Source organism: Megalobrama amblycephala, linkage group LG3 (assembly GCF_018812025.1).
Source record: "Megalobrama amblycephala isolate DHTTF-2021 linkage group LG3, ASM1881202v1, whole genome shotgun sequence".
Classification (NCBI taxonomy): Eukaryota; Metazoa; Chordata; class Actinopteri; order Cypriniformes; family Xenocyprididae; genus Megalobrama; species Megalobrama amblycephala.
The window spans coordinates 37,861,548-37,889,482 of NC_063046.1; the positions used below are offsets into that span (position 1 = coordinate 37,861,548).

General features: G+C 35.9%; 1 protein-coding gene across 49 annotated transcripts in view; it reads right to left on the reverse strand.

The window, feature by feature from the left end:
* The window catches only part of LOC125263978 (receptor-type tyrosine-protein phosphatase delta), a 600,442-nt gene that overhangs the window by 85,899 nt on the left and 486,608 nt on the right, over positions 1–27,935 (reverse strand). For 26 of the 49 annotated variants that reach the window (XM_048183181.1, XM_048183182.1, XM_048183193.1 and 23 more), the window contains 2 exons: positions 23,203–23,351; positions 15,584–15,725 (listed from right to left, as the gene is read on the reverse strand). In XM_048183181.1, the coding sequence (XP_048039138.1) occupies positions 15,584–15,725; positions 23,203–23,351 (291 nt within the window). The remainder of the gene's footprint in view (positions 1–15,583; positions 15,726–23,202; positions 23,352–27,935) is intronic. The other 23 variants (XM_048183213.1, XM_048183203.1, XM_048183201.1 and 20 more) reach the window with 1 other exon arrangement.

A 27,935-nucleotide genomic window follows, 5' to 3' on the forward strand; every position in this document is an offset into this window, starting at 1 on the left:
ATCAAGCATATTCTTGCTCCTCCACAGATGCACTTGAAGCTGATCGCTGGCCGTCGATACAGTAGATCTGCCCACGGAAGTGCTCTTCGTGGACTCGCTGATTGTGTGGAAGCCCTTGAGTGTAAACGCTTATTGATCGTCTGGACTGCCAAACTGATAAAGGCTCATCAGCTCTGAAGTGTGACTGCTGAGAGACCGCTCAGAAAACGGTCACATGCATGAAAGAACGCACACAAAGCCTCAGATCACAATATGACTGTTGAGACGAAAGATGGACGAGAGAGTTCACAATGTTTATCGGTTTAGTGTGTTCCTGAGATGAACCACACATCTTTCCTTAAAAGTAGTTTCATTAACTACTTTTATTAAACACTTAATATTCAACAGTATTATTGATTTGACTGCACTGACACTAGTGGGTGAGAACTGAACTGAGCTGGACAATGACATCACAGTTTACTACAGAACTGCTTACAGATGAAAAGAACTAATTTAATAATTGATGATCTTTACAATGGAACTTAATCAACACTGAACTGACTTCTGCTGAACAATGACTGAACTATTTTCTTTTAGAGCTGCTGTACAACCAAAATGAACTCTGTTTGCATCACTAAATATTTTTACTGTTATCACTGTAAAGCTCTTTTGAAACAATCTGTATTGTATAAAGCGCTATATAAATAAAGGTGAATTGATTAACCTTATAGTATAAAGCAGTGGTTTTCAACCTGTGGGCCGCGGCCCACTAGGGGTCCTGAGGGACCCTCCAGGGGGGCCGCGAGAACTTAAAATTAATTAAAATATATTAATATAATTAATTCATTTAATTATTAACACGTTACATTAAAAAAATATAAATTAAATTAATTAAAAAAATACATTTAAAACAAGGTACCACCTCTCTCGTACGTATTCTGTGATTGTTTCGGATCAGCCCAGGCCATTTCTTATCATGCTGCTGTGAAATACAGACTGAACGGTGGCTGAAAATGCAAAATCTCTCAGTTGGTAAAAGAATACCAGTGTCGCTAAAAAGGTTTTGATGGATGACGACTGTAATGAAGGTAAAGACGATTACAGTGACATACAGCGGTCGTTCATAAGGCATGCGCGAGTCTGTTATTATGCGCAAACAAACCACACGTGCGCTCTCGTTAACATCGTAGCCTATAGACATAGCCATAGTTCAGTAGTTGTCAAAAGGTTGGGAACCACTGGTGTAAAGCTTATCCATTATCATATTTGATCAACTATATCACACTGTAATAATAATAATAATTTTGAAAAATTGTGGCAACTGAAAATTACATACTGGCTCAATAAATGACTTCCAAATAATTATCCCTATTCAAAAAGATGCATTGTACCAATCATAGTTCAAGGTCTTCACTTAAAATTAAAAATGTATGTATATTCATTGAACATATTTAATCAGTCAATCTATCAACTCGAAGTGAAAAAATGTGTGCCGGCTGAACAAGTCCTACATCCAAAAAGCTGTATACGCATGCACAAAATTGCACCCGAGGAAAACCGGTGGTATGGAGAATTCAAATGCAGATGTGTGGGAGATCGAAACAAACATCATTCCCAAGAGAATATGTATATTCATCATCACCATTTTCCAATGCATTATGGTGTGTATTGAGGACTGAAATTATTCTCCAAATTTTGCTTTAGGACCCCACATAAAGTTTAAAAGGCTTTTAGTAGAATCGCAAGTTCATGCATTCATTGGTTTCATTATTGTGTTTTCCGGGGTACCACATAATTATCTGATGGTACCCAATAGTTTTATTTTCCTTGTGTCATATGTATAAAATGCTGTTTTATCGACTTCTGAGATGTAATTTGTGTAATATGTGCAACATGCACCCGCTGAACACAGTATCGTTAGATTGTAGCCTTATTGCCTTTTAATATCAAACATGTCAAGCTTGTGATTTTCTTATTCGATTTTTTTTTTTTTTTTTTAATCGCTTGTGTCAGTAACTTTAAGCAATCCTGAAAAGCTGGATATATTTACATACCATGAAATAAACAATAAAGCAAAATCTACATCGATTGACACAGGTCTCATCCATATAATTGAGCAACTCTGTTCTATCACTTGCCAGACATGATGCAGTGGACTTATAAATGATATAAATGATCAACTTGATCAAAACTTCTGAAGATCATGTTGCATACAATCTACTACATGCCTTCTCTTGTCTGTAATATATAAGCAAGTAAATGGCCTTTAAAGGATTAGTTCACTTTCAAATGAAAATTAGCCTAAGCTTTACTCATCCTCAAGCCATCCTAGGTGTATATGACTTTCTTCTTTCTGATGAGAGTCTGAGATATTTTAATAAATATCCTGATGCATCTGGGCTTTATAATGGCAGTAAACAGGACCCACGAGTATGAGCTGAAGAAAGTGCTTCCATCCACATCCATCCATCATAAACATATTCCACATGGCTCCAGAGGGTTAAAAAAGGCCTTTTGAAGAGAAGCGATGCATTTGTGGAAAAAATAAATAAATCCATATTTAACAATTTATAAAGTAAAATATCTAGCTTCTGCCAGACCACCTTCCGTATTCAACGTATGAAGAAAGTGTAAAACTCTTGCAGGTCAAAAAGCTTACACTACGTCCTACGCCTTCCCTATTCAATTTACGGAAAACTGATGTGACACCAGTTTACACTTTCTTCGTAACTTGAATATGGAAGGCAGTCTGGCGGAAGCTACATATTTTACTTCATAACTTGTTAAATAACTTGTTTTTTTTTCCATAACTTTTTTTAATGTTTAAATGTGAGTATCAAATACGATCCATCAAGATTTTGAGGAGGAACATTTATTTGTTCATCGCTCAATCATCATTGTATTGTATTGCATTGTTTTAAAACTTTGATCATAAAACTAAGCATTTAAATGACATCTTACTAAGACATATTATTGGCAGATATAGAGTGACAACTGATATTTATATGCATTTAATGTAAGTGAAGAGTTTGATTCCAAAACGCGATGAACGCCATTTTTTTTTAAAAATTGAGCCGATTCCGCCAAAATCAGTATTGTATCTGGTCGGTATTGAAAAGTCAGTTATTAATTTTGTGCAAAATGCGATATCCGTCATGTTATTCTGTCATGTTTTCTCCCTTTCTTTCCAAAACGCGACAAACGCCAGTCTCCTTTCTCCGCAGAATGTGATATATCCACTCAACCAATCACAGCGCACCATTCCATGCACTGTAAACAGTAATATCGGCGCTCTGAAAACACCCGACATCCTAGTTTTCCTTATCTGCTCTGTACTTTGTGATCAACAAAAACAGAAAAATTAATAATTTTTACAGCATTGATGAACCTGTGGTGGTTTCTGCGGTGGGGAAGAAATGTAATTCATCGAAATGTAATAATTGATGTGAGGACATTAAGAAGATGAGGCACTCCAGTCAGGAGGAGGAAAAATGCCGGCTGTTGCTTGTTCCATGACAGCATCAAACTTCTGTCACGGTCCCCAAAACTGAATCTTGAACAGTTTGTAAAAGCCGTTTTTAATACCAATGTACTCGGCAAATGTGTTTATTTTAACCGTGCGGTGGCGCCATATACTCTTTAATTGGTAATGACAAACAGAGACATAATTCATTTATAACATTAACAAAATGACTTGTTGAATTCATTTTGGGAGTGACGACTGAATGTATTTTTAGTCAAATGCCTTTATATAAGATTTATAATTGTCAAAGTTCAGAGGCTGTCATATATGTTAATCGGCTTACATTGTTTTGTATTTTCAATATGAATAACAACTTTTATATGGATTAATTGCATTTTGAAAAAAAAAAAAAAAAAACTGTCATAGATTTATTGCATTTAGGGTGAAAAAAATATCCTTGGAAAATCAAAATCTAGATTTGAATGTTTAATGTTTTTAATAACCAAAAGATGCTGAAAGTTTGAAACAGAAAATAGTGGTTTTCATCTTGCTGCTTTCTTGGTAAAGAAAACAATTCAAAATGGATTTATAGCGTTTTGGAACCAAACTCGTTCAAGTATTCCGCTATACTGTTATAAAGATCTCATTGATTTACATTACAAGCATCAGCATTTCATCTTACTTTTTGTCCATATAAATATCAAAATCTGCATCAAACTGCATATTTTTTCTCAGTTTGGGCCTCTGAATAAAATGTAACTGTTTTTTTTTCTTTCTTTTTTTCAATATTCTCAATATATAATAATATATGAGCCATACATTTTTTTTAGTTTTTTTTTAGATTTAAGATTTTGTCTGAAGGTTCAATAAACTATTCCATTTAAAAAGACATTTCAGATGTCACAGTTTACAGGGTTAATGGACAATTGCTTATGATTCCCATGAGAAAGAGAGAATTTCTGACGTCTCTGTCTTGGAATTCCAGGCCATGTTACAGATATACGGCACGCTGCCTTCAAGCGCGGCATTCCTGAGATGAATGAGATGACCTTTGACCTTGAGCGGGATCAGAATCCACACTCGTCTGAGACTTTCGCAGCAGCTGTAGTTGATCTGTACTGAAATACTGCACATGTGCTTCCCCTCCGTTGCCAGATAGATGGCTTACTTGTAGTTGCACATTATACTGAGAGATCAGGAAGTGCTTGAACATCCCAAAAATGACACGCTTCAGCTTCAAAGAAAGAAACCCACTCGCATTCATGGCATTTGTGCACGTGTGCCCTGTGGCGTCACATATAGAGGTATTACCCATGGTAATAACAGCATGAAGTTTAGCAGCATGGCTCCGCTCACTCAAGAGTAATGTCTGGATGGTCCGCCCACTTCTGCTTGCTGAGCGACTGACGGTGTGTGTGTGTGTGTGTGTCTCGGGAGCGTGACACACGCCTATAAGTGTGTGTGGGTGCGTGTGTAGGAGGAAGAGACTTTCATCCTTTGCCAGGTAAAGATACACTGTTCTGTGTGTCTGTGTGTGTTCTTGTATGTATGGTTTATGGGGATACATGGGACATGTGACATGGGATTACAATGTAAATATTTTTATGATGTTTTATTACGACTGTTTTGTTTGTTTGTTTGTTTTAAATGCCAAAAGTTTTCTGTGATGGGTAGGTTTAGGGGTAGAGTTAGTGTAAGGGGATATAATGTACAGTTCGTACAGTATAAAAACCATTACTCCTATGGAGAGTTCCCGTAAACCACATATATATGTGTGTGTGTGTGTGTGTGTGTGTGTGTGTGTGTGTAAAGACATCTTTATACAATTCACAGAGAATCTGCAGATATCAGGGAGTTTTAACATTTCCAGGCTTGGCAAATGTCATGGAAAATTACGGAATTTTTTATTGTATACATTTTTTTTTTTACACACACACACACACACACACACACACACACACACACACACACACACACACACACACACACACACATATATATATATATATATATATATATATATATATATATATATAACCTTATATTTTTAGTTATTTCAGTTTTAGTTTAGTTGTAATATTTTTGTTATGTGCTTTTGTCAGGTTTTTTTGTCATTTTTATTATTTATTTATTTATTTATTTATTTTTACATATTTATACTCTGCTTTAATTTCTTTTTATTTATGTTTTATTTTTTAGTAATTTTAGTAGTTCAGCTTATTTATTTCAGTTAAGTTGCCATGGCAATATTTTCACGTTTATGTTTTTTAGGTTTAAGTGTTACCTAATATTTTTAATGATTATTGATGATTATGATTTTTAATACTTTTAGTTTTAGTAAAAAAAAAAAAAAAACACAAAAACAAAAAAAAAAAAAAAAAACAGTTTAGTTTTAGGTTTCATACAGTCTTCCTTGATAACAACAGTCAATAACAGACAATTTATCAAATTGATATATATATATATATATATATATATATATATATATATATATATATATATATATATATATATATATATATATATATCAGTATTTCCAACATCAAATTATTTGACGCATGTCAAGCGCACAAACAGAACGAACAATCAACCTTTCTGCATGAGGATAAATCCAAAAGTAATCTCCTTTCTGTGTCACACAATTCCTTTATTTTTCCAGAAGAGGCTTTCCCAGTAATTCTCCATGAACACAAAGTTAATTTGTGGAAATTGGTGAGGACTGAAGCACTCGCAGCTGCCGCTGGAATGGGTTTTAAGCACGGACGCGTCGAGGTCACCAGCGACAGGAGCTATGAAATCACGTCCGGCTCCTCATTACCGCTGACGGCATGGGAGATTCCCGAGCGAAGCAGGAAGACAAAGGAAAACAAAAGTGTGTCTTTCTCCGTGTCCTCTGGCTGCAGACAGACGTCGCTCGCGCTTTCATTTCCTCAGAGCTTTTATAATTAATTTCATTCAAGGGCTGCAGATCGTTGGATGTTCTGCTGACTAAACCCGTTTGTCATTTGTGGGTTTATTTTGCGAAACCTCCTTCACAGCCCAGCGGCTTCCCATTGCTCATTAAAAGACTGTGTGTGTGTGTGTGTGTGTGTGTGTGTGTGTGTGTGTGTGTGTGTGTGTGAGTGTGTGCGGCTGCAGTTACACAACTCATTGTTAAACACAGGTAACAGGTGATGTGTTTTAGATTAAATTAGCTCACAGTTATCCATCTAACTCGGCCTTCCGGCTCAAGGTTTGTCTGGTTAGCATGATCCCATTAGTCCCCGCTTGTAGACACTGTAACTATAACATCATGCTGTCAGGAGCTTTTTTCCATTCCAAAGCGGTCGTGCATTCTGGATGCTTTGTCGTTGACAAATCCGTCCCTGCATGTTCCCTGTGACATCTTCCATGTTTCTTCATCCAGCCACCCGATGCTGCATTTGGGCGTAATTACCCAGCGGCGTGTAGAGGTTCTCCTCTCAAGAGCATCATTAGTCGAATTAAGGGCGACCCGGAGGAGGCCGATTCATCTAGCAGAAAATGACTCCAATATGTAGAGCATCAAAGCCGTCAGATAAGAGCCCTTCACTCCCGCAAACTCCCCCACTAAACCATTAGCACCTCAGATACGAGCACAAACACGGGTTCGTTTCACAATACAGCCAGCAATTTCAGTCCCAAACTTCATGGATAGAAGGAATGAACATTATTGATAAAACACAAACACAACAAAGTTTCCCCCCCCCCCCAAAAAAAAAAAAAAATGACACAAAATACACACACATCAGTTTCACAACAATTTACCCAGAAAAATCATGAGAAGGCTCAGTATGATTATCAAATTGAAAAGGCTGTGATTTAATTACATAAAGATATGTGCTGTGCGAACAGAGTGAAGTGATTTGTTCATTTTCCCAGAATTGTAGGAGGTGCTTATGAACTGAAATAATAATAATAATAATAATAATAATAATAATAAACACAGTTATTATTATTCTATTTTCCTTAGATTTATTTATTTTATTCTCTTTTTTAAGAATTATTTGTATTATTATTATTTTCTTAAATACTTATTTTTTTTTATTTTTATTATTATTTTATTACAGTGAAATGTTGCAAAAGCATTTTCTTATTTTATTTAAAGGTGCAATATGTATTTTTTCGTCCACTAGAGGCCACTTATGGGAGCTGAACGAGGCTGCTGGAGCGATTATTAATGACGAACGCAACACACGCCTCGCGAGCAGTGAAACTTTTATTTTGCCACAGTAGCAGGCGCTACTTCTGCTTTTCTGGTCATGAGTATGAGGTAACGCAGCTCTGTTTATTATATTAGATACATTTGAGTGTGTTGAAAATGATGTTATAACGTTACTCTGTGCATTCACTCGGTGACTGCTGTGAGACACTTGCTGCACACTGCATTAAGATAGATCGATTTTAGAATGTCATATTAAATGCTGGATGGTTTGTGTTGATAAATGGCATGCAATTAATTTTAAAACGTATTGTATGATGGAGAAAATTCTGTATTACTGTTACTAAAAATGAAAGCTGCATCTGATTATGCTATGTTAGCTACTTGACAAAATAATGTTTTTCTTTCAAGCATGGTACTTGCCAAATATCAAGAAAATTAGATTTAAACATGGCTAAAACTGCAAGTTTCTCACGATTTACAAATAGTTGGAAACATTTGGGATATTGCAAGTACTCAAGTGAACAAAATATATAACACTGGCCTAGTAGTTTTTGGATATTTTACTGCAAAATCTTACATATTGCAGCTTTAATATTTTATTTATTAATAATAATAATAATAATAATAATAATTACAATGAAACATTACATTAATTATTTTTTCTTATTTTGTTAGAGTTTTTTAACAATTATTATTATTATTATTATTACATTTTTCTTAAATAATTTATTATTTTATTTCAGTGAAATATTGCAAAACATTTTCTAATTGTTACCTATTTTATTTAGTCATAATCACAATATTATTATTATTAAATATGAATTTTCATTTTTACAGTGAAGAATTACAAAATATTTAATATTGTATTATTATTATTATTATTATTAATTTATAGCCATATTGATATATAATCACAACATTTTATAAATTATACATTTTTATTAATAATTATTGATGTTGTAATTAATAGTTATTGTTGCTGTTATTATATTTTTCTTAAATACTAATGAGTTACAGTGAAATATTTGTGAAATTAATAGTGAAATATGAATTACAGTGAAATATTACAAAGCCCATTGTCTTATTTTAATATTTTGCTTAGCGATAATATTAATAATTATTGTGGTGGTGATGAAGATATTAAGGAATTAGATGTCATTAGCCATGTGTTTTCAGATTATCCTCGACAGCAGTAGCTACACTTTATGTCCAAACTGAAAAATAGTCAGGGCAATAAGTGCACACGATGACAAGGTATTTGTTAAAGAATCAGCACAACGCAAATAATGATTCTAGTACATATACGTAAGAAATTTCTGTTTGCTGTGGCTCTGTCCTGATGCTCAGAATATTTAAGAGCAGAAAACCTGAATAAGAAAATCAGAACGAACATAAAAACGATTCCAGGGCTCTAAAGACAATTTCATCCATGAAAAAAATAAAAATAAATAAATAAATAAAACATAAGCAAGAGCAGAGCAGAAATGAATGGAGAAAATACCACAGCCATCTCTAGGGATCGATATCCGCATCCACTTAGACCAACACATGCACAGCCGGCACATGATCTATCAGCGTTTAAGGGTCTCTGCAGAATATGGTGCCCATCTGTCTTAGCGGACATGCTGATGTTTGGCTCCAAACTCATACTGTACAATTACAGATCTCCTCCACTCCATTAATTACCGATGGGGAAATTTTCAGCAGGCCAGATCAATATGTCTAACGGCTCCGTCTTTAATTATGATAATAAATAACTCGTCATTATCTGTTGTTCCATTTCTGTGATGAATGGCATTGGTGCTAATTTAAAGTGGAAGGAGGGTGTCGCTCAGAAACGCCATTACCTTGGCAAACTCAAACAAAAGCGTGCTGACTTTATGTGCTGTCTCAGGCCCTCATTCCCATCCTTTCTACATTTCTATTTTTCGGCTCAAAGAAGGGTTCACCTGGGTTGCGAGATAAGTCAGCATGTTTCCAAAGCACTCGGGCGTCAAAGGGCCTTCGGAAATGTCTGAAAGCACCGGTGGGCCGTTTGTGTCTTGGCACCTACGAGGCGGAGGGGTAAACGAAAGCACATTGTGCTCTGCTAGCTTTTCTCGCTGCCTTTCACCCTCGACGCAGCTGTCAGAACACCAAACAACAGGCACAGCAATTTCCCGGCGTCCTCCCTCTGTGGGTCCGCGAACACACACCTCGCTCAAAGACGCCGAGAGCGCTGAGGCAGCGATTCGTCTGGATGGCCGTTTGAGCGCTAAGTCAATGCCTTTGTTTTTCTGTCAGGATTTAAATTATACCTCGAGATCTGGACTTCCTGCACGGCTCCCCAACGACTGTTTGCTGAAGATTATGCTTTCGTTCAAAGCAAAAGTTGAGGGACAGTCAAATTCAGTAAATTGATGCATGTTTAGAAAAAAAAGGTGCCGGCGTTCCGGCTTTGGCATGGTTATTTCCGGATTACCATAAAATAGGCTTTGTCTAGATGCAACTCAACTCAGCAGAGAATGGAGTGTTCCCGTCGCTGTCATCTGTTATGATCGTGGCAGCTTTTCACTGGATTTGTCAGCGTTCCTCTATTTCCGCTGATCAGTTTGCATTGGAACGGCACAGAAGCAGAGATTCGAAAGGAAGAGCAGCTGTTGGACTTTCCCTCCATGATAAAATGGTGCAGAAAGGTTTTCCTGCTTGTATTGAGACATTAATCTATCCTCACTGTAAATTATGAATCAATAAAAGCCATCATCAACTAAACTAAGACACTATATATGTATTGTTTTTAACAATCGAGCACCATAATTTTAACTTCAAATTACCAAAATCTAAAAAAGAAGCACTAATGATTTAAGAATAACGTATAAAATTGGGATAATGTTGCTCATCAACTTTAAGAGGCTAAATTAAATGTTATAGGAGAGGTTTTATTTGCTGTTCATTTTCACTCCCCACCCCTTCTTACTCAATTTTTATCCCCCAGAACCCCTCCTGAACATAATTTTACCTAGTTTTGGTCATGATTAGGTGGGATTTGCCTAGTAATTGTGCTGTTTTTGTTACGCAAAACTAGAAACCTTGAAACAGAAGTCTTCAACCCTGTTTCTGGGGACCCACTGTCCTGCAAAGATTATAACCTGCTTCAGCACAACTGAATGTCACACTATGTGATTTTCAAGTGATCCTGGAAAGCTTAATTAGCTGGTTCAGTTATGTTTGATTTGTTAGGATTGGAGCTAAACAGTTGGAGCTAGGACAGTTAGTCCCCATGAGCAGGGTTGAAGAACTCTGCTTTATACTATATAAAGCTGTCATTGAGTACCGTCTAGCTAGTTTGGGGCCAAATATAGGTTACTTATAAACTTGTATTTCCTATGATAACTTTCTTTACAGGGTTGATGCTAGAGTTTGATGGTAACATTTTTTTTTTCAATTTGTTAACATTAGTCAACTACAGTTTAGATAACATGAACCAAAGGGGGTTTATGTTATGTTAACTTTATTCAATAGACTATATCAAAATTATAAGCCATTGTATGATTTAGAATGACTGTTGGAAAAGTTCAGACCTATGAGGTGAGACATGCTACTGCCAATATGCTCCTGCCAATACATACACGACACACTGCTGTGAGCAAGTAAGACATGCTGCTGCTGTACAATATAGCGTACATGAATTACCCGTTGCAGGTCTATACAGGTGGAGCTGGGGAAGGTGGAGGGTTTCTGAAGTGCGCTGCACTGCTAGGCAAATGCTACTCATGTATTTGAAGATTGAGCATGCAAGCTCATTGGCTACTAATACAGCAGGAACCAATCATCTGTGTTCTATAGATAATGATGTGATTACAAGCAGGTGAGTTAAAGGACCTATTAGCCTGCCCATTAGAGTTTCATGCCAGAACTTTGTGTATATATATATATATATATATATATATATATATATATATATATATATATATATATATATATATATATATATATATATATATATATATGATGTTGATGATGGGGTCATGATGCCTCTGGGTCTTTAACATCAGAGGACGCCACAGGAAAGTGCTGATGATATTCACTGGCTGACTCTGTGAGTGGATGTCAAATGGACATCAGGTCACAGCACATTGAACTAAATGAATTCAGTTAATCTCTCTGATGTTTCTCCATCCCTGGAGCCAAATTGTGACGCTAATATTCCCCCTCAGGGTCATTTAAAGCTCTTTCAGTTTCTCCAGGTCTAGTGGCACTTCACTTTTCCAGAACTCTCTTCTTTATCCCACACATATTCTCAACCAACAACTTTCATCCTGCAACCAAATGCTGTTTCCATTATGCATCATTTGCTTTGATGCATCCATTTCCACTAGGTTTCCTGTACTTAACAAATAAAGTTGTGCAGGCTTTTTACAATATAATGTGTTGAAATGAAAATGTCATTATTTATGCATGTAATGTTATAATGCTGGTGCACCATAAAAGCACCAAAAAAGTATCATAACATTGGTCAATATGACTCATGCACCATATTTCAAGTCCTCTGAAGACATGATTTTGTGTGTGAGAAACGGTCTCAAAAAAAGACCCAAATTTAAGTATTTTACTCATTATCTTACACACACACACACACACACACACACACACACACACACACACACACACACACATATATATATATGGTCACATATGGAAAAAAGCTGCTTGAACATTCTGCTAAACATTTCACATGTTAAATGCATTCCAAAAGTGTGCTGAAATGTATTGGTGCTACCAGCAACATTTGCGTTTTTCCCAGCATGGAGATCTTTTGTTTACTTTGATGTATAATGCATTGTGCCTGTGACCTTGTTGGCAAACATCGACCTGAAATTCCCACTCTGTGGAAGGACCGAACGCATTGGTCCCAGTTCAGTGGGTGCATTCATGAATAAGACATGACCCACATTCCCACACAACACAGAACGGCCGATTGAACGGCACGTTTTTAGGGGAAGAAAAGTATGTCGGGGCTTAACCGAGGCAAAGGCGCTTTAATGCGAAGCTTGTTTTTGACGCTCGTGCAGTCTGCCGCAGCCTCATATCTTACGGCGGAATATGTATTAGTTTTATGTCATTATTCATGCTCAAACGATGCTGCTTGCCCACTGGCTGAATGTGCAGTAATTACTACAACTCAGCTTCCTTCATTTATATTAATGGATAAATATTTGTTTAGGGATTTCTGTTCATAATTATAACATTTCCATCCAGACGTCATTCCAGGTGAGACTTGAAGAGAGAGCAGGGTGTTTTGAATAGCATGCTACCATCTACTCATGCAGTACACACTCAACGTCATATGAAATATGGCAGACTATTGTGCTCAACTTGACCTTCCATTCCAGTGTGACGAACGAGCCGGAAGTCATTTTTAATCTTCCTTGACTCATTATTGGATTGTAGAGCCTGAGTTAAGACATTTTGCATACAATTTGATAAAGGTAAAACAATCATTTTATTCCCACAATGATACATTCACATGTAATCTTTAGGGGAAAAAACTCTCATTTTTAAGTATAAAAGCAATTAGATTATTTGATTCTTTTAAACTAATTCTTTGAAATATACAACAAACATTATTTCATCAATTGTTTTTGACCTATTAGCTAAACAATATATTTGATTCAAAATATGTATTTATAATGTAGGTCCCATTTAGACTTTTGCTTTATATATATATATATATATATATATATATATATATATATATATATATATGAACTATTAAATATTAATTAAAGCTATGTACAAATTTATATAAAAACCTAATATAAATGACAAAAGCACATACAATTACTTAGACTTACACTAAAATTAAACTAAATTAAAGGTTTAATAAAATAACATTTGTAACAATTTTCTGAATTGTTGAATATTGTGTGTAAATATTCCATCGGCACACACGGGCATATGTTTCTCAGACCCACAGATGGCAGGGAGATCTGTGAGTTATGAAGGACATGTTATGTTGTGTATCCTGTAACATTGCCATTGGTCTCCCCTGCTGTTCACATCATATCTTTGCAAACAGGCAGTATAGACTGCAGTGTTCTCTGCACCATATGTAGTGAGCAATATGCCTTTATTCTGAACATATCCAGAGAGATTTGCAGACTTTCCCCCAATAGAGTTTTGCTGTGTGCTGTGTGTATGTGTGTGTTTGTGTGTGTGTGTGTGTGTTCTAAGCAATGTGCTGCTATTGTGTTGCAGGTTTTATCAGGCCTGAGCTGCAAACAGAAATACTCTCCCTCCAACAACAGATGTGGCCACAAAGGAGCGAGAAGAAGAGAGAAAATAAGAGAAAGCAGAGGAAAAATGTTTTGCCAATAACCATGCAACTGTTTGGAGGTGGAATATTCTTCTCTCGCATTTCCTCCATTTTAGGTCTGGTACGTTCTTCCTCAGACCGAACTACCGAATTTAGCAGCTGCGTTTCATCATTTCATTAAAAGATAAGTCAGGCCTTTCAAAACACAGAGACAGTGGGTTTGACTCATGAAGCCTGCAGTTTCACTGTAAAAACAGAGCATTTTTACTCCGTTTTCTCCACATGAGCCCTGCCACATCCAACAAGGCCTTACAAGGCCACTTTGTAAGAAATGTTGTAAATGTAGCATAAAATTAGAGTTATATTGATGATGCTGAAGCTAGCGAGCGGGAAAGCCCGTCTGCTAATTAGAATATTAATCACCCCCTTTAAAATGCTCCAAGGTCAGTGAGAGCTGAAGAAGCTTTTCCATTTTTCAGGCTCCAACCGTGGGACGCTTTTCTAGAAATAAAACGCAGTTGCAGACAGTGCTATTTGCTGCATTGGCCAAATACTCCAACTAAAAAGTGGAAGAAACAAAAACGTACAGTACCTAACAAAAGTTTGGAATAATTACGTTTTTTTATATCATTTTGAAAGAAGACTCTAAAGAGGAAGAAGAAGAAGAAGAAACATTTCTTGAGCAGCAAATCAGCATATTAGAATGAATTCTGAAGGATCATGTGACACTGAAAACTGGAGTAATGATGATGAAAAAACAGCTTTTACATCACAGTGTCACAACCCCTGCTCTGAACTTTTGTTTTGTGTTTCTGTTTTTTACTGTTTCCTGTTTAGCTTGTTTGTAGTTTTCTTTGTTGATTAGTTTCATTGATTTATTTCCAGGTCTTTTTGTTATGCTTGTTTGTACTCTGTCTGTATTTAAGTCCTTGGCTGCATCCGAAATAGCATACCCTCATGAGTAGGTACTTATTTTGAATAAGTACTTACATTGCAACCAATAAAAAAGTGTGTTCTATATAGTATGAATGTGTGCAGCATGAATGCAATCCGGATGTACTAGATTTGTCATGTGACCTACGGCGTCAGTTGCTTCGCTTCACTGCCATTCACAAATCCTCTCCCATGGTCTCATGGGATAGTAAAATGTCCATCGTACTGTATGTACATTTCAGAATCTTGTGGGAAGTAGTAGGTTATATCCAGGTACTTTTTGCCTACACTTTTAATAAATACTGTGAATTTGGATATACTTCTTTTGTCATATACTGTTTGTTTGTTTGCCAACTGTATAGTAGGGAAGTATGTGGTTTCGGATGTAGCTCATGTGTTTCCCTTGTTCAGTGTCTTATGTTTTTCTTTGTGGATGTATCACATAAATTCTTTTCAGGTCTGCTTTTTGCCTTTCCCTGTGTTTGGTTTACTCTGTGTTTTTCCTCTTTTACAACATTACTGTTTTTACTGTTTTTCATCAAATAAATGCAGCCATGGTGAGCATAAAATAATATATAAAATCGTAATTATTCCAAACTTTTTCCGGTAGTGTACTCACTGAAGAAATATACAAACAGACAAAATGAACAGAGAGAAAAAAACACATACCTGTGAGGGCTGGAAGGCAATGAGAGAGCAAAGGTTAGCATGTTATTCGCCATAGACCTACCACGTAAAACAGTGAGTCGTGTTGTGGCGCTCGTCTCCCCAACACTGTTGGAGGCGACGCATTCATAAATGGCTTCGTCGCGCGGTGTCCGCAGCGGCTGGATTCTCAGCACGGAGCCCGATCCATCATCGAACTCTATAACCTACAGGTGCGAGAGACAAGATATGTTACGAGAGTTTTTTTTGTTCACGATTGACGACGGAGAATCATGCTCTCACACACACTTACACACACACACACTTCATCCTGACAAAGAGCTCTGGACAGACAACGGACCTTCATTTACTCAAGCTGACACAACAATACGAACACAGGACACAGAAACACAGAAAGTCTGGTTAAGGTCTTCGGCTGGGCTGCAATTGTTCCGTGAGAAATGTTTATAATTGCTGACTTGTGTTTTGTCATCCTGAAGCCCAGTGCCAATTGATTGATTGATTGATTGATTTGTCCTAAATTATGCTTCTTATGTTTCTAAGTTTATACGATATGAGACTTATGAGATCAGACTGCACAACATCAACAGGCTTTAACAGACTGTATGGCAGGCAGCTTAGCTGAGACTGACTATCCTTACAAAAAAACTTTAAAAAAAAAACTGTTTATTAAAGTGTTCTTTAAACTAAAAACAATTCAGTTACAATCAGTCTACCGGTTTATGTACTTAACAGAGATATAGTTTTTCTTTTTTTTTTTTTTTTTTTTTACCATAAAGTCACTATGTACATATTAGTTAACTTCAAGTCTACCCAAAAGTACAGTTGGAATATACATAGGATATTAATAGGGAAATTAGTAGTATGCTTGCATTATAAATAAATCAAAATATTAAAGTTTGATGTCAAGATCGTTTAAAGAAAACTAACCAAAAATAACTTAAACTTACAAAACATACTTGAAATATAAAAACTAATAGTTTACTGAGTGTACTTCAAAGTGTACTTTCATAAACTAAAAAGTTGGCAATAAACTTACAGTACACTTAGACATTCACTTGTAGTACAGTTGAAATACAAAAGTGAAAACTTAGATAAGTTATGTACTCAAAGTTTACTACTATTACTCTTTAAGTACACTTAAAAGTACACTTTTATAAACTAAAAAGTCTGACAATTTAGTCCCCAGAAGAGTTCCCTTCTAAGTATACTACTAGTACATAGATTTTGGTATAGTTAACTACATAAAATATACTTGAACTTAAGTTTAATAAAAAATAATGAACTTAATGTATTCTTCATTTTTGTAATAGTGGACATCCTTGACACAAACCCAAATATGCTCTTCTACTAATGTCTGCAGTATTTGTCTTGAAAAAGAGGGAATTTGTGAACTGCTCAGTCTTTATCTCGAGGTCATTTTAGTAGTGCTGTCATAACATAAGAAATGGTGAATAAGATGTATGCTGCATTTCATACAGACTGAATGGTTCTCTCACACATGCGTCATCAGCAGCTGTGCTCTTATTGCTTCTTCATCTGAAGGTCACCACAGCAGGACTGGCACACTAAACTATTGAATCATCAGCTGTCGGTTAGACTGTCAGTTTTCCCATTCCACAAAAGAAATATTTTATGATGACTGAAATCTGACTCAGATGGTAAAACCGTGCTCAAAATTATACGGTCTCCCGAGAAATTTGGCACCGACTGATTTAATGTGAATCAGTACTCGGTAGTCCCGACGTAATTCAGCCGGTGCCCTTAAAAGTACAAAGTTCGGTACCCAACCCAATTAACATAGGTGATTTTTATACTTGAAATAAAGTTCTGTTTAAGTTCAGAAAATTATTAATTAAGGTAATGGCTTATAATAGAAGCCAGTGTCATCAATAAAACCAGCCAAATGTATAAACTTGTAAAACAGCATGTAAAATATATGCTGAGGTACTACCTCAAAGAAGTGAATTATGGACAAAACAATATATTTATTTATTAGGCTAGACTTTTCTGTATACTTAAAGCTGCAATATGTAATATTTTCTGCCCGCTAAAGGTTGCTAGAGGCCTATTCAAAACAAAGGCGTAGCTTGATGACGTCAAGTTTGAGTGCGGAATCTTGGGACATGTGCTCTTCACCTCAACGGAGGAGGAAAATAATCGGGATATTACTTGGGAAGAAATCATGTTCATGAATGCGATTATTAATGTTACTGTTGTATAAAGCAGAGCAGGACCGAGTGTTCTGGGAGCTGAACGAGGCCGCTGGACCCTTCACAAGCAGCGGAACTTTTATTATGACACAGTCGCCGGCGCTGTTTCTGACTTTTCTGTATACTTGTCAGTATAAGCCAAATATACTGACGTGTAATTTTGTATATATCTCTGATAAGTACATAAACTCTCAAAAAAATTGATTTTTAGTTTAAAAGAAGTATACTAACAGCACACTTAAAGGGGTACTTCACCCCTGGAAAGATGAATGTGTATTTAAAATTGGTCATTTATGTAGTAAAAATGTGAAATTATTTTTGAATTTGGAGCTTTCTAGACTGAGAAAAGGCAGAAAATGTATTTTTGACTAATGTGAATGAAAGACAACAACTCTCAGAATGCACTTGTTTTGCTGCCCTTGCGAGGCCACGCCCAAACCATGCCTATCGGTTACAGGCGGCATTACCAGGAAAATTCAAACAACTAGGCTTGCTTTGTTACATATTAATTCTATAAATCGTGAGTTAGTTCATACATTTACAGCGAAATGGTGCTAAATTGCTTTGTACCTGGATGTACACCCAAAACCAGGAAAGGACAAGTAAGTTTCCATCATTTTCCGATGAAGTTAAAGATTTGGAGCGATGTAAACAGTGGCTGCGGGCCATCAAACACCCGAAGTTTGGAGATGACACCGTTATAGAAAACCTAAAAAAACGCAGAATATGTAGTCTCCATTTCAAGCACGAGGACTACAAACCAAATATCCTTGCAATGAAGAGAACCATTCTGAAGGACACCGCGATACCATCGATATTCACTTTCCCAGAGGACGAACAGCCTGGGCCATCTGGTACTAAGCGTATTTGCCTAGAGGTAAGACTCGCTGATACTATAGACTCTATTTCTGATAACACAGTAGCCTATATGTAGTGTTGTAGGTAGCAGTAAAACTGCAAACTTAGCAAAGTAACGTTAGATAGATAATTACACATAAGTTGCATATAAGTTGACTGTTATCAAAGTAAAGCCACTGTTCTGTAAAACTGAGTGATGTAAAAATGACGATTTTTGCGTCATCGGAGGCTTTTTTACAGAATAAAAATGCATAAATCTCTCATCTCGGGCTGATATGAAGGGGGAAAGCACGGTAATTTGAAAATACTAGTGGTATTCTACTAATACAAAGCTTAATGCTAAATCCTGAAGTATCCCTTTAAACATATTTTTTTGTAAGGTTAGACAGAATGTCTTGCACGATTCATGCGTGCTAATTATTCCAAATGAAAGAAGATTGTTTTTGTAATCTTCCAAATGTAAACACAAGCTCTGCTTTATACAACTAATTATGCACTCAATGCATCAATTATGAGACTGTAGGCAGGATCCTGAGATAACGTCAAACAAACTCATGCACATCGGTTATCCTTGACATATCCACAAACAACATGATTTGTAGAATAAATAAGAGCAAGAGGCCAAAACTCTGGATGAGACCTTCAAATCGGAATTTAACTTTTGACGTGCACACTACTGCGTAGTACATTGTTGCCACATACTAACCATCCTCCTTTTTTGTTTTAAAAAGCAGACTAAATAATTATCTATTTTGGGTCATAATTAGCAGATGACGAGCACATGAAGTTTGTGCCATGATGATTAATATTTATCAAGCAGTAAAAACGCTCCCTTGCCATGCCCAAACTGAGGCATCTGTGGATAATAGTTCGAAGCACGGACTGGTGGGAAACTGTTGTCCTGCAAAACTTCACAGACCATGGGTGTAAGGAGAATTTTAGGTTGACATGATAGTCATTTCTAACACTATGTTCAACAACAACAGCTCATTCTGTGTGTCATATGTAATTACTCCATTTCTACATCATTGCACATGTGCAGGAAAATCCAGTTACGGTTTTCAGTCTGATCAAGTGTGGATTTGGCCAACTATTTCCGACTGACATGCTTACTTGTGACTAGGTCTGCCCCCTAATAGTCGACTATTTATTAGTTGACTAGAAGAGGCTTAGCGGACCAAAATTTTCTTAGTCGGTTAGTCGCTAAAAGGGACTATCCGTGAGAGACAGATCATTAACGGTGGGTCCGGTTTTGTAATAACAGTATGTCGGGCAAGAAATCCAAACGTATCATCCGTCACACTCAAATATGGCTTATCATTTGAAACATGTAAGTAGTAGCAACTTTACATGGCTGCTCGCTCTAACGTTACTCTAGATGAATGTGCGAAGATAAAAGCTAAACTCAAGCACGCTTACTGCAAGACATGGAGGTGCTGGTGTGATCACTTGCATTTTTTCTGATAACAGCAGAAACACCTTAAAATACTCCATAATTTTTGGCAATACAGATAAGAGTTATACATCATACGAAACGGTAAACTCACAATAACAAGAACTGGAGACAATTAATAAAAACTCAGCATATAGGCTTACTTGCCTCACAGACATGAGAAATACATCTATAGAAAGCTTGAAATGTCTACTTTTAAACGGACAAATTCAAACTGAAAATAAATACTCTCTGCTTATGTAATCTGTATGAAAGATGCATTTCTCTCGCACTTTCACTATACTGAGATGGCGAGGCAGCGTCATCAACTTCATCTGTGCAGCCGACACTGACTCAGAAAACACTTGTTTATTAATAAATAATTAAAATGTCTCCTTGCTAATTTCTTTCCCCGACACATTTATAAACATTATTTTTGCCGGTGCTTTGTAGCAAGGTTTATGCATGATCTTGAGCACGGAATAGGCTATATTATGCCTATATATATTAAAGGCTCTTTATAGTTTAGTGTTCTCCTCCTCATATATTTAAGTAATTAAATTAATATAAACATGCGATTAGTCGACTAGTGGTTTAAATGAATGACTAATAGCCGACTAGAAAAATCTTTAATCGGGGCAGCCCTACATGTGACTTTTTTTTTCTTTTTTTCAACTGTGCAGGTTATGATCTGGGGCTTTTGAGAAGGACAGCATACTTGTAATATACTGGGCAGAAATGATTAGTTACCACATATTTGAACTGATTTGTGTAAAATGCTCAGTGAATGTTTGAAGGCAATGCAAATTCTTCAACCAGACGTTTCACGAGTAAACCCTGTGGCTTTAAGAATGGGATGGCCGTGCAGCTTTCAGCTAGCGTGATATGGCCCACTCTTAAAGCTGATCGTATGAAACATGAAACGAGAATGGAGATGTGACATCACAGGCACAAACGTCATTAGAAAGAACAACAGTAGACAGTTGATTAGCCTCGACGAGACCGACTGACGCCAGACGGACGGGACACAGGACGCTCACAGACAGTTTTAGTTGGTGGCAATTGGGGAGATGTATACTCACTTCTGACAACCAGGATGGGATCTCCGTTTTACAGACTTAAATACATCAGTGGTCATACTCTGCGACTTTTCTTTCACTGTCACTTTTCACGCAAAGAAATGTGGGTATGACCACGCACTCACGCATGCGGCTGCGTGTGCATGAGCTGGCTAACGAAGCCAAGCAGAAACTGAGCATTAAACTAATGTTTAAAAAGATAGTAGTAATGAGTTAAGTTGCATGGGTGAGGGTGAAGACGAAGACGCTTTGTTGCGGATCTAAGGTTAGCATATTAGTTGGCATGTTAGTATTGTATAGCATGTAATGAACGTTGATAAGATTTCGTTTCTGCAGGCGAAAAGGCGCCGTATCAGCCGATAAGCGTCCATAGATTAGTGGCCGCGTGTTACACAAACAGAAGAGGGAAGATGGTCGAGCGGCAAAATGACACAGAAATTAATAAAAATCTTATCAGTGTTCAGCTGTGATGCGTTTATCATGCTGGGCTGAGGTGGTGATCCAAAAACAGATAAATAAACATACAGGATTCAGCCACGTGAGACCAGAGAACATGCACTGAGAAGCAAATGAGATGAGAGGAAAAGAAAAAAAGAAAAAAACTTTCGGGAACAAAATGCATTTCATAAATGCAAAGCGTATGCTTGATGAAAGAATCTGATCCGTCATTTCTTCAAATGAAGGTCATTTTTATGATCTCTTTTGAGATCAAAAGCCGGATTCACAAAACATTAAATTCGTTTTTATTTTTGTATTTTCCATTTTAGTTTTAATTTTAAGTAATTTTGTTTTGTATCTATATAGTTTTTATTATTTTTTAGATTTGTTTCAGTTGTTATTTTAGTACATAAATAACTCAATAAAAACAATTCTTTGACAACTAGCTGAAGAAAAATATTTTTTTATTATTTCAATTATCGTACTTTTTGTTTTGTTTTTTTTTCTAACTTGGGGAAATTAAGAAAGTATTGTTTTCCCAAAAACACTTCTTAAAGTTTTTGCTCTTTAGACAAAACTTAAGAATTCAAATTCTTGAAAATTATTTTCTTAAAAATCACAACTTCTTAAAGTTAGGATAACCTCCAACTTGTCTTAAATCCCCAGATGTAAGATGTTTAATGCATTTTTGATGGATTTGAAATACAGTAAAAACTTTACACAGACATATCCAATAGAGACCACTTAAATATTATATATACAGTACTGTGCAAAAGTCTTAGGCATGTCAGTATTTTCACCCCACAAAAAAGGTTTTAAGCCAGTTATTTATATCTTTTGCTATAGTGTGTCAATAGGAAATATCCGTTCACATTTCCAAACATTAATTTTGCCATTAATTATAATAATCCAGTGAGATTTTTGAATACACAAGGAGTCTGACAACAGCCGGTGCTCCACACAGTGATCTGATCTCACCATCATCGAATCCGTCTGTGATTACATGAAGAAACAGATGAAACTGAGACAAACTAAATCCAGGAGAACTGTGGCCTGTTATCAGTCTTATTGTGGATTATTACAATTAATGGCAAAATGAATGTTTGGAAATGTGAATGGATATTTCCTATTGACACACCACAGGAAAAGATATAAATAACTGGCTTAAAACCTTTTTTTGTGGGGTGAAAATACTGACGTGCCTAAGACTTTTGCACAGTACTGTATATATATATATATATATATATATATATATATATATATATATATATATATATATATATATATATATATAATTTTCAGCAGCATTCCAAGCCAGTAGCCTCAGAAATATAGTGCATGCTTTTTCAGATAACAGCAATGCCTGTCATTTTATTTTAAAAAGAAAAGATAAAATAAAATAATCTTGAGAAAATATTGTGTTTTTAAGAAATGCACTTAGGAACATTGTTATGAACTTGTCAGGATTTATCTTATGAACTTTCTTAAATTCAGTTAAAGATTTCTGGGAATCCGGCCCAAGGACATGAGCAATCATGCATATTAGTGGTGGGGGAATATGCTAATGAGTGGGTGTGACTGAAGTGGTGGGTGTGGTCAATGGGGGTGTGGCTATTGTTAGCATTCACTTGTCGAGCATTTTACATCAGAACAATAGACCTAATACCTCAAAACGCTGGTTGCTCACTCTCTTCCCCTTCTTGTTCCACACAATCTTTGGCCGTGGGTCACCCGTGGCCTGGCAGATGAAGGAGGCAACGCCGCCCTGAACACCCGTCTGATCATTCGGGGTTCGTAGGAACTTTGGTGGCGCTGAAAGAGAAAAAGTGAGAAGAGATGTGGTTACACAACTGATTCAGGTGGATTACAAAACGAAGGTCAGAGTTTGTGTGCCTTGCGCTCTTGGGGCGAGACGTGGTTATACAAGACAGCAGTAAATGAAAAAATAAATGCAATCAAATGAACAGAGGAAAAATGTGAAGATAATCCCATGAACGCAGAATGCTGCTGATGTCGCAGAGATCAGAGGATCATGCTGACACACAAATATAAAATGCCTCTGATCACTGTTCCTATTTTTTTTAAAGAACTGATCAATTAAATTTGCCAATATTTATATGTATTTTTTTGTTTGTCACTGATTTATTTTATTTATTTCTTTATTTTTACCCCCACTTCATTTGTTGTTTTCATATATTATGAAGGTAAATAAATAAATAAATAAATAAATGCTCATTTTTATCTCACAATTTTCACTTTTTTCAAGTAATTGACAGTTCATATCTCACAATAATGAGAAATAAAGTCAGAATTGCGAGTTATAAACATGGAGTTATGAGACAAAAAGTCAGAATTGTGAGTTACTTATTTAATAATATTAAAAAATGTGATATAAACTTGCAATTGAGAGAAATTGCAATTGCAATTAGTTTTTATTCATGATTTTTTTTTTTTTTTTATTCCATGATGGAAAAGCATCAATACTATGAATATAATTAGATTTTTTATTCATAACAAGGAATCACTGTGCCTGATACTGCGGTCATTAGCAACCAAGTTTTTCAAACAACAATTACATTTTTCTAGAGAAGTTTGTATTTGGTTGTGATGGAAATGAGCAGCAGCATATCTCTGTCAGGACATCACAGCAATGAGATTAGAAATGACATTTATTTTAAGAGATTTACATCACGATCTGAGAGCAGCTTAGGTGTCATTAATAGAGCAGACGGTAAATGAATCCGAGTCCAAAATTAACACTCGCCAGGCTCCAAATGCAATAAAAACTGCAGAATGAACATTTGTCCTGTAACTTTATTAGCAACATAATACATGATATAAATGCTACATAAAAACGATAGTCTGCCTCGCTGATGTAAGAGACACAAGCAATTAAATGCAAATACATTTAGACTTATATACAGTATACAAACACACACACATACAGTGCTGGGTAGATTTTTTTTTTTTTTTTTTTGTGTGTTTGTGTGTGTAAATAGATGACATAGTAATTGTAGTTAGTAATGCAATCTATTACATTTAGAATTATGAAAAAAAAAAAAAACTTTTTTGTTATCAATAAAGTGCATTAATCATTACATTACGTCAGGGTTTCTCTAACTAGGGTTTGGGAAGGATCTGCAAGGATTTAATACATTTATGAAAGCATAATTAAATAATAAAAAGCTAAATTATAAGAAACAAAGCAATAAAAACAATCAAAATAAAACACAATGATCACAATAATAAAAAAAAGTTAAATTATAAGAAAGATAGAAATAAAAACAATCAAAATAAAACACACACACACACACACACACACACACACACACACACACACACACACACACACATATTGAATGTTTTATTTGTTTATGTTGTATAGCCTCTCAATTTTTCATGTAATTATAGTCACCTGACTAGTGGCCGATTTGTGTGTGCAATTCCACACAACTTTTGAGAAAAGAGAACTTAAAATATAAGAAAGAAAGAAAGAAAGAAAGAAAGAAAGAAAGAAAGAAAGAAAGAAAGAAAGAAAGAAAGAAAGAATAATTAGGGAGAATTAATGAATTCTGAAAAAAATACTACCATTTTGTGAATATGAAGTAGTCATGTAATCAATAACAATAACTGTATTCTGATTATGAGCAGTTTAAAATGTAATATAAAATTATTTAATTTTTGTAATGTGATTATGTAATCCAGATAATCAATTACTACCCAGTACTGTGTATAAATAAATAAATAAATAAATAAATAAATAAATAAATAAATATGTGTGCATTATGTGCTTTCACCATTTTTATTAGATTTTTATAAGTCTATATAGCTTCAATATATCTTTTTTTATAGTAATTTTAGTATGTAAACTTATTTCAGTTAGTTGCCAAGGCAACATTTCTAATTTTTAAGTTAATATTCATCGAATATTTATATTTTATTTCAATTAAAAATATATATGTTTAATAGTTTTAGTCAGCAATAACAACAATGGCACAGTTCTAGTATGATGGGTTATCACGGTGTCCATCTATCGTTAGGGATGAGGCAAGGATGTGACATACGCATTCCATAGTCCCTGTCTATAATTGGATCTGTGAGCAGGGTGTCACCACGACGACCAGAGGGATTTTACTGAGCGATCCAAAATATCTGCCGACGACTGCCAACACCCACCCCCTTTCTCTCACCCTCTCTCTCTCTGTACTTCAAAGCGCAGTTTTCTCAGCATGTAAATACGTAAAATCGTATCTTCTGCGGCTGTCAGGACGGGTGTCATACAGTTATCTGTACACGCGCTGTGCCGCCGTGGAATACGACATCAAAGATGCGGCTGTCAGTGAATCTGCTCTAATGGCGTTTGGGGTCGACAGTAAATCCCGCTTAAGAGCTCACGCTGCACATCACCACAAGAACAGAGAAATTGCTTTTTGCTTAAAACAGAGACACTGCTGCTGCTGCTCAAATATGACGACACGTGTTCTGCCCGTAATCGCACTGTTTTAACGTGACACATGAGGCTGTGAAAGAGCAAAACCAAACAACACTGAACAGCAGCTGTGTGTTTGGTCTGATCCAGAAAATGTCAAACTCAACAGATTCATGCTACAGTAGAGCTCTAGTGTGAAAATGCACTTAAAAGTCATTAGTCTGAATTTTCTTCTCCTAGAGATTCTGTACAGTATGTGCATGTATAGTAGAGCTGCACGAGTTGTGGAAAAAATAAAAATAATAATAATTGTGATTTTTCTGATTGTAATTGTCTCAATTGTAATTGCATTTTAAAACATGTTTAAAAACAAACTCCAAATTCCTGAAACACACAGCGCATCAGATTATATATGCTGAATTAAATCGCAGCTTTTGTGAACTTTCATTTCCAGTGTGACAAATACACAGATAGTGATATTAACTGTGCTTTTGTTCTTGGTTATTTGATCAGGCTGCCAGGCAAGATTATTGTACATAATGAGGTCATGTGACGCTGTCTAGTAAACTACACTCTGAAATGTTTTCTGCCTCACTAGTATTCCACTCGGCACATGTAATACTGCATGATACTGCTGTCGTTACTTCCGCTTCATTCATCACACTGGTTGTGTGCATTGAACTGTGGGATACAGTGAGCTCTGTGTGTGATGCAGTAGATCATTTGAGTGTTTCAGAGCTACAGAAACAGTCTCTGTCTATCAGAAAGAATTTCTGTCTTTTCTCTTCTTCAAAAGCGAGTGACACGTTCAATTTCTCTTGCATGGGCAGCTTGTATTTGCTGTCTGTCAGAAACGCTTTCATGATCACAGTCTGTCAAACGTGCATCTGCTCAGAAACTACTGTGCCTTAAATATGCTGTTAACCTGCCAATATCACAAGTACTTCAGCACTAGACACATAAACCTCATCTTTTTTTAGAATTATTTATAACATCATACCACCATAGCATGAAGACAATCATAGCTACAGTTAAAACACATAAACTGTCTGTTTGTGGCAAGTCAAGTAAATAATGTCATGCATTTTTTCAGTTATACACATATTGTGATGTTGACTTCATTCATCAAACTCAACCAGTATACACTGTTAGCAGTTATTGTTTTTGTAGATTTAAAAAAAAAAATTATATACAGTCATGTGACAAAAAGTTAGGACATACTATTGAATTCCATGGTTTTCTGTATCAGGGTATAATTAAAAAAAAAAAAAAAAAAAAAAAAAAAAAAAAACATCTGGTCCTTGGCAGGTCTTAAAATTTGAAAAATAAAACCTGAAACATAAATAACAACACATGACATATCACACCGGCCAAAATGAAAAACCCATGGGTGACAAAGTTAGGACACCCTTACTGTTAACATAGGAATTAAAGGTCCCGTTTTTCGTGGTTTTTTGAAGCTTTGATTGTGTTTATAGTGTGCAATATAACATGTGTTCATGTTTCGCGTGTAAAAAAACACAGTATTTTTCACATAATTTACTTATCTGTATACCGCTGTTTCCACTGTCATAAAAACGGGCTGATGACTTCCTTGTTCTATGAAGTCCCTCCTTCAGAAATACGTAACGAGTCCTGATTGTGCCAGCGGTTCCTGTGTTGTGATTCGACAGCAGCTGAGCGCACCTTGCCCGGAAAGGTCACGCCTCTTACCATAACGTGGAGATGCACGCGCTCAGTGTTATTGTAAATGTCTTTAATTTTACCCTATCAATTTGAGCCGGAATCAGACCCGGTGATTGGACTGCGGGATGAAAATAACAGCGTTTCGACGACATGGCGACAAACACACTCTACAAACGCAACTCTTGTGTATTCCTGTGGGCGGAGGTTAGTCAAAAAACTGTTTTAGTGATGTCATTAAAGAAGGAAGTAGAGGGATGTAGTCCAAACTGGCCGTTCGATGT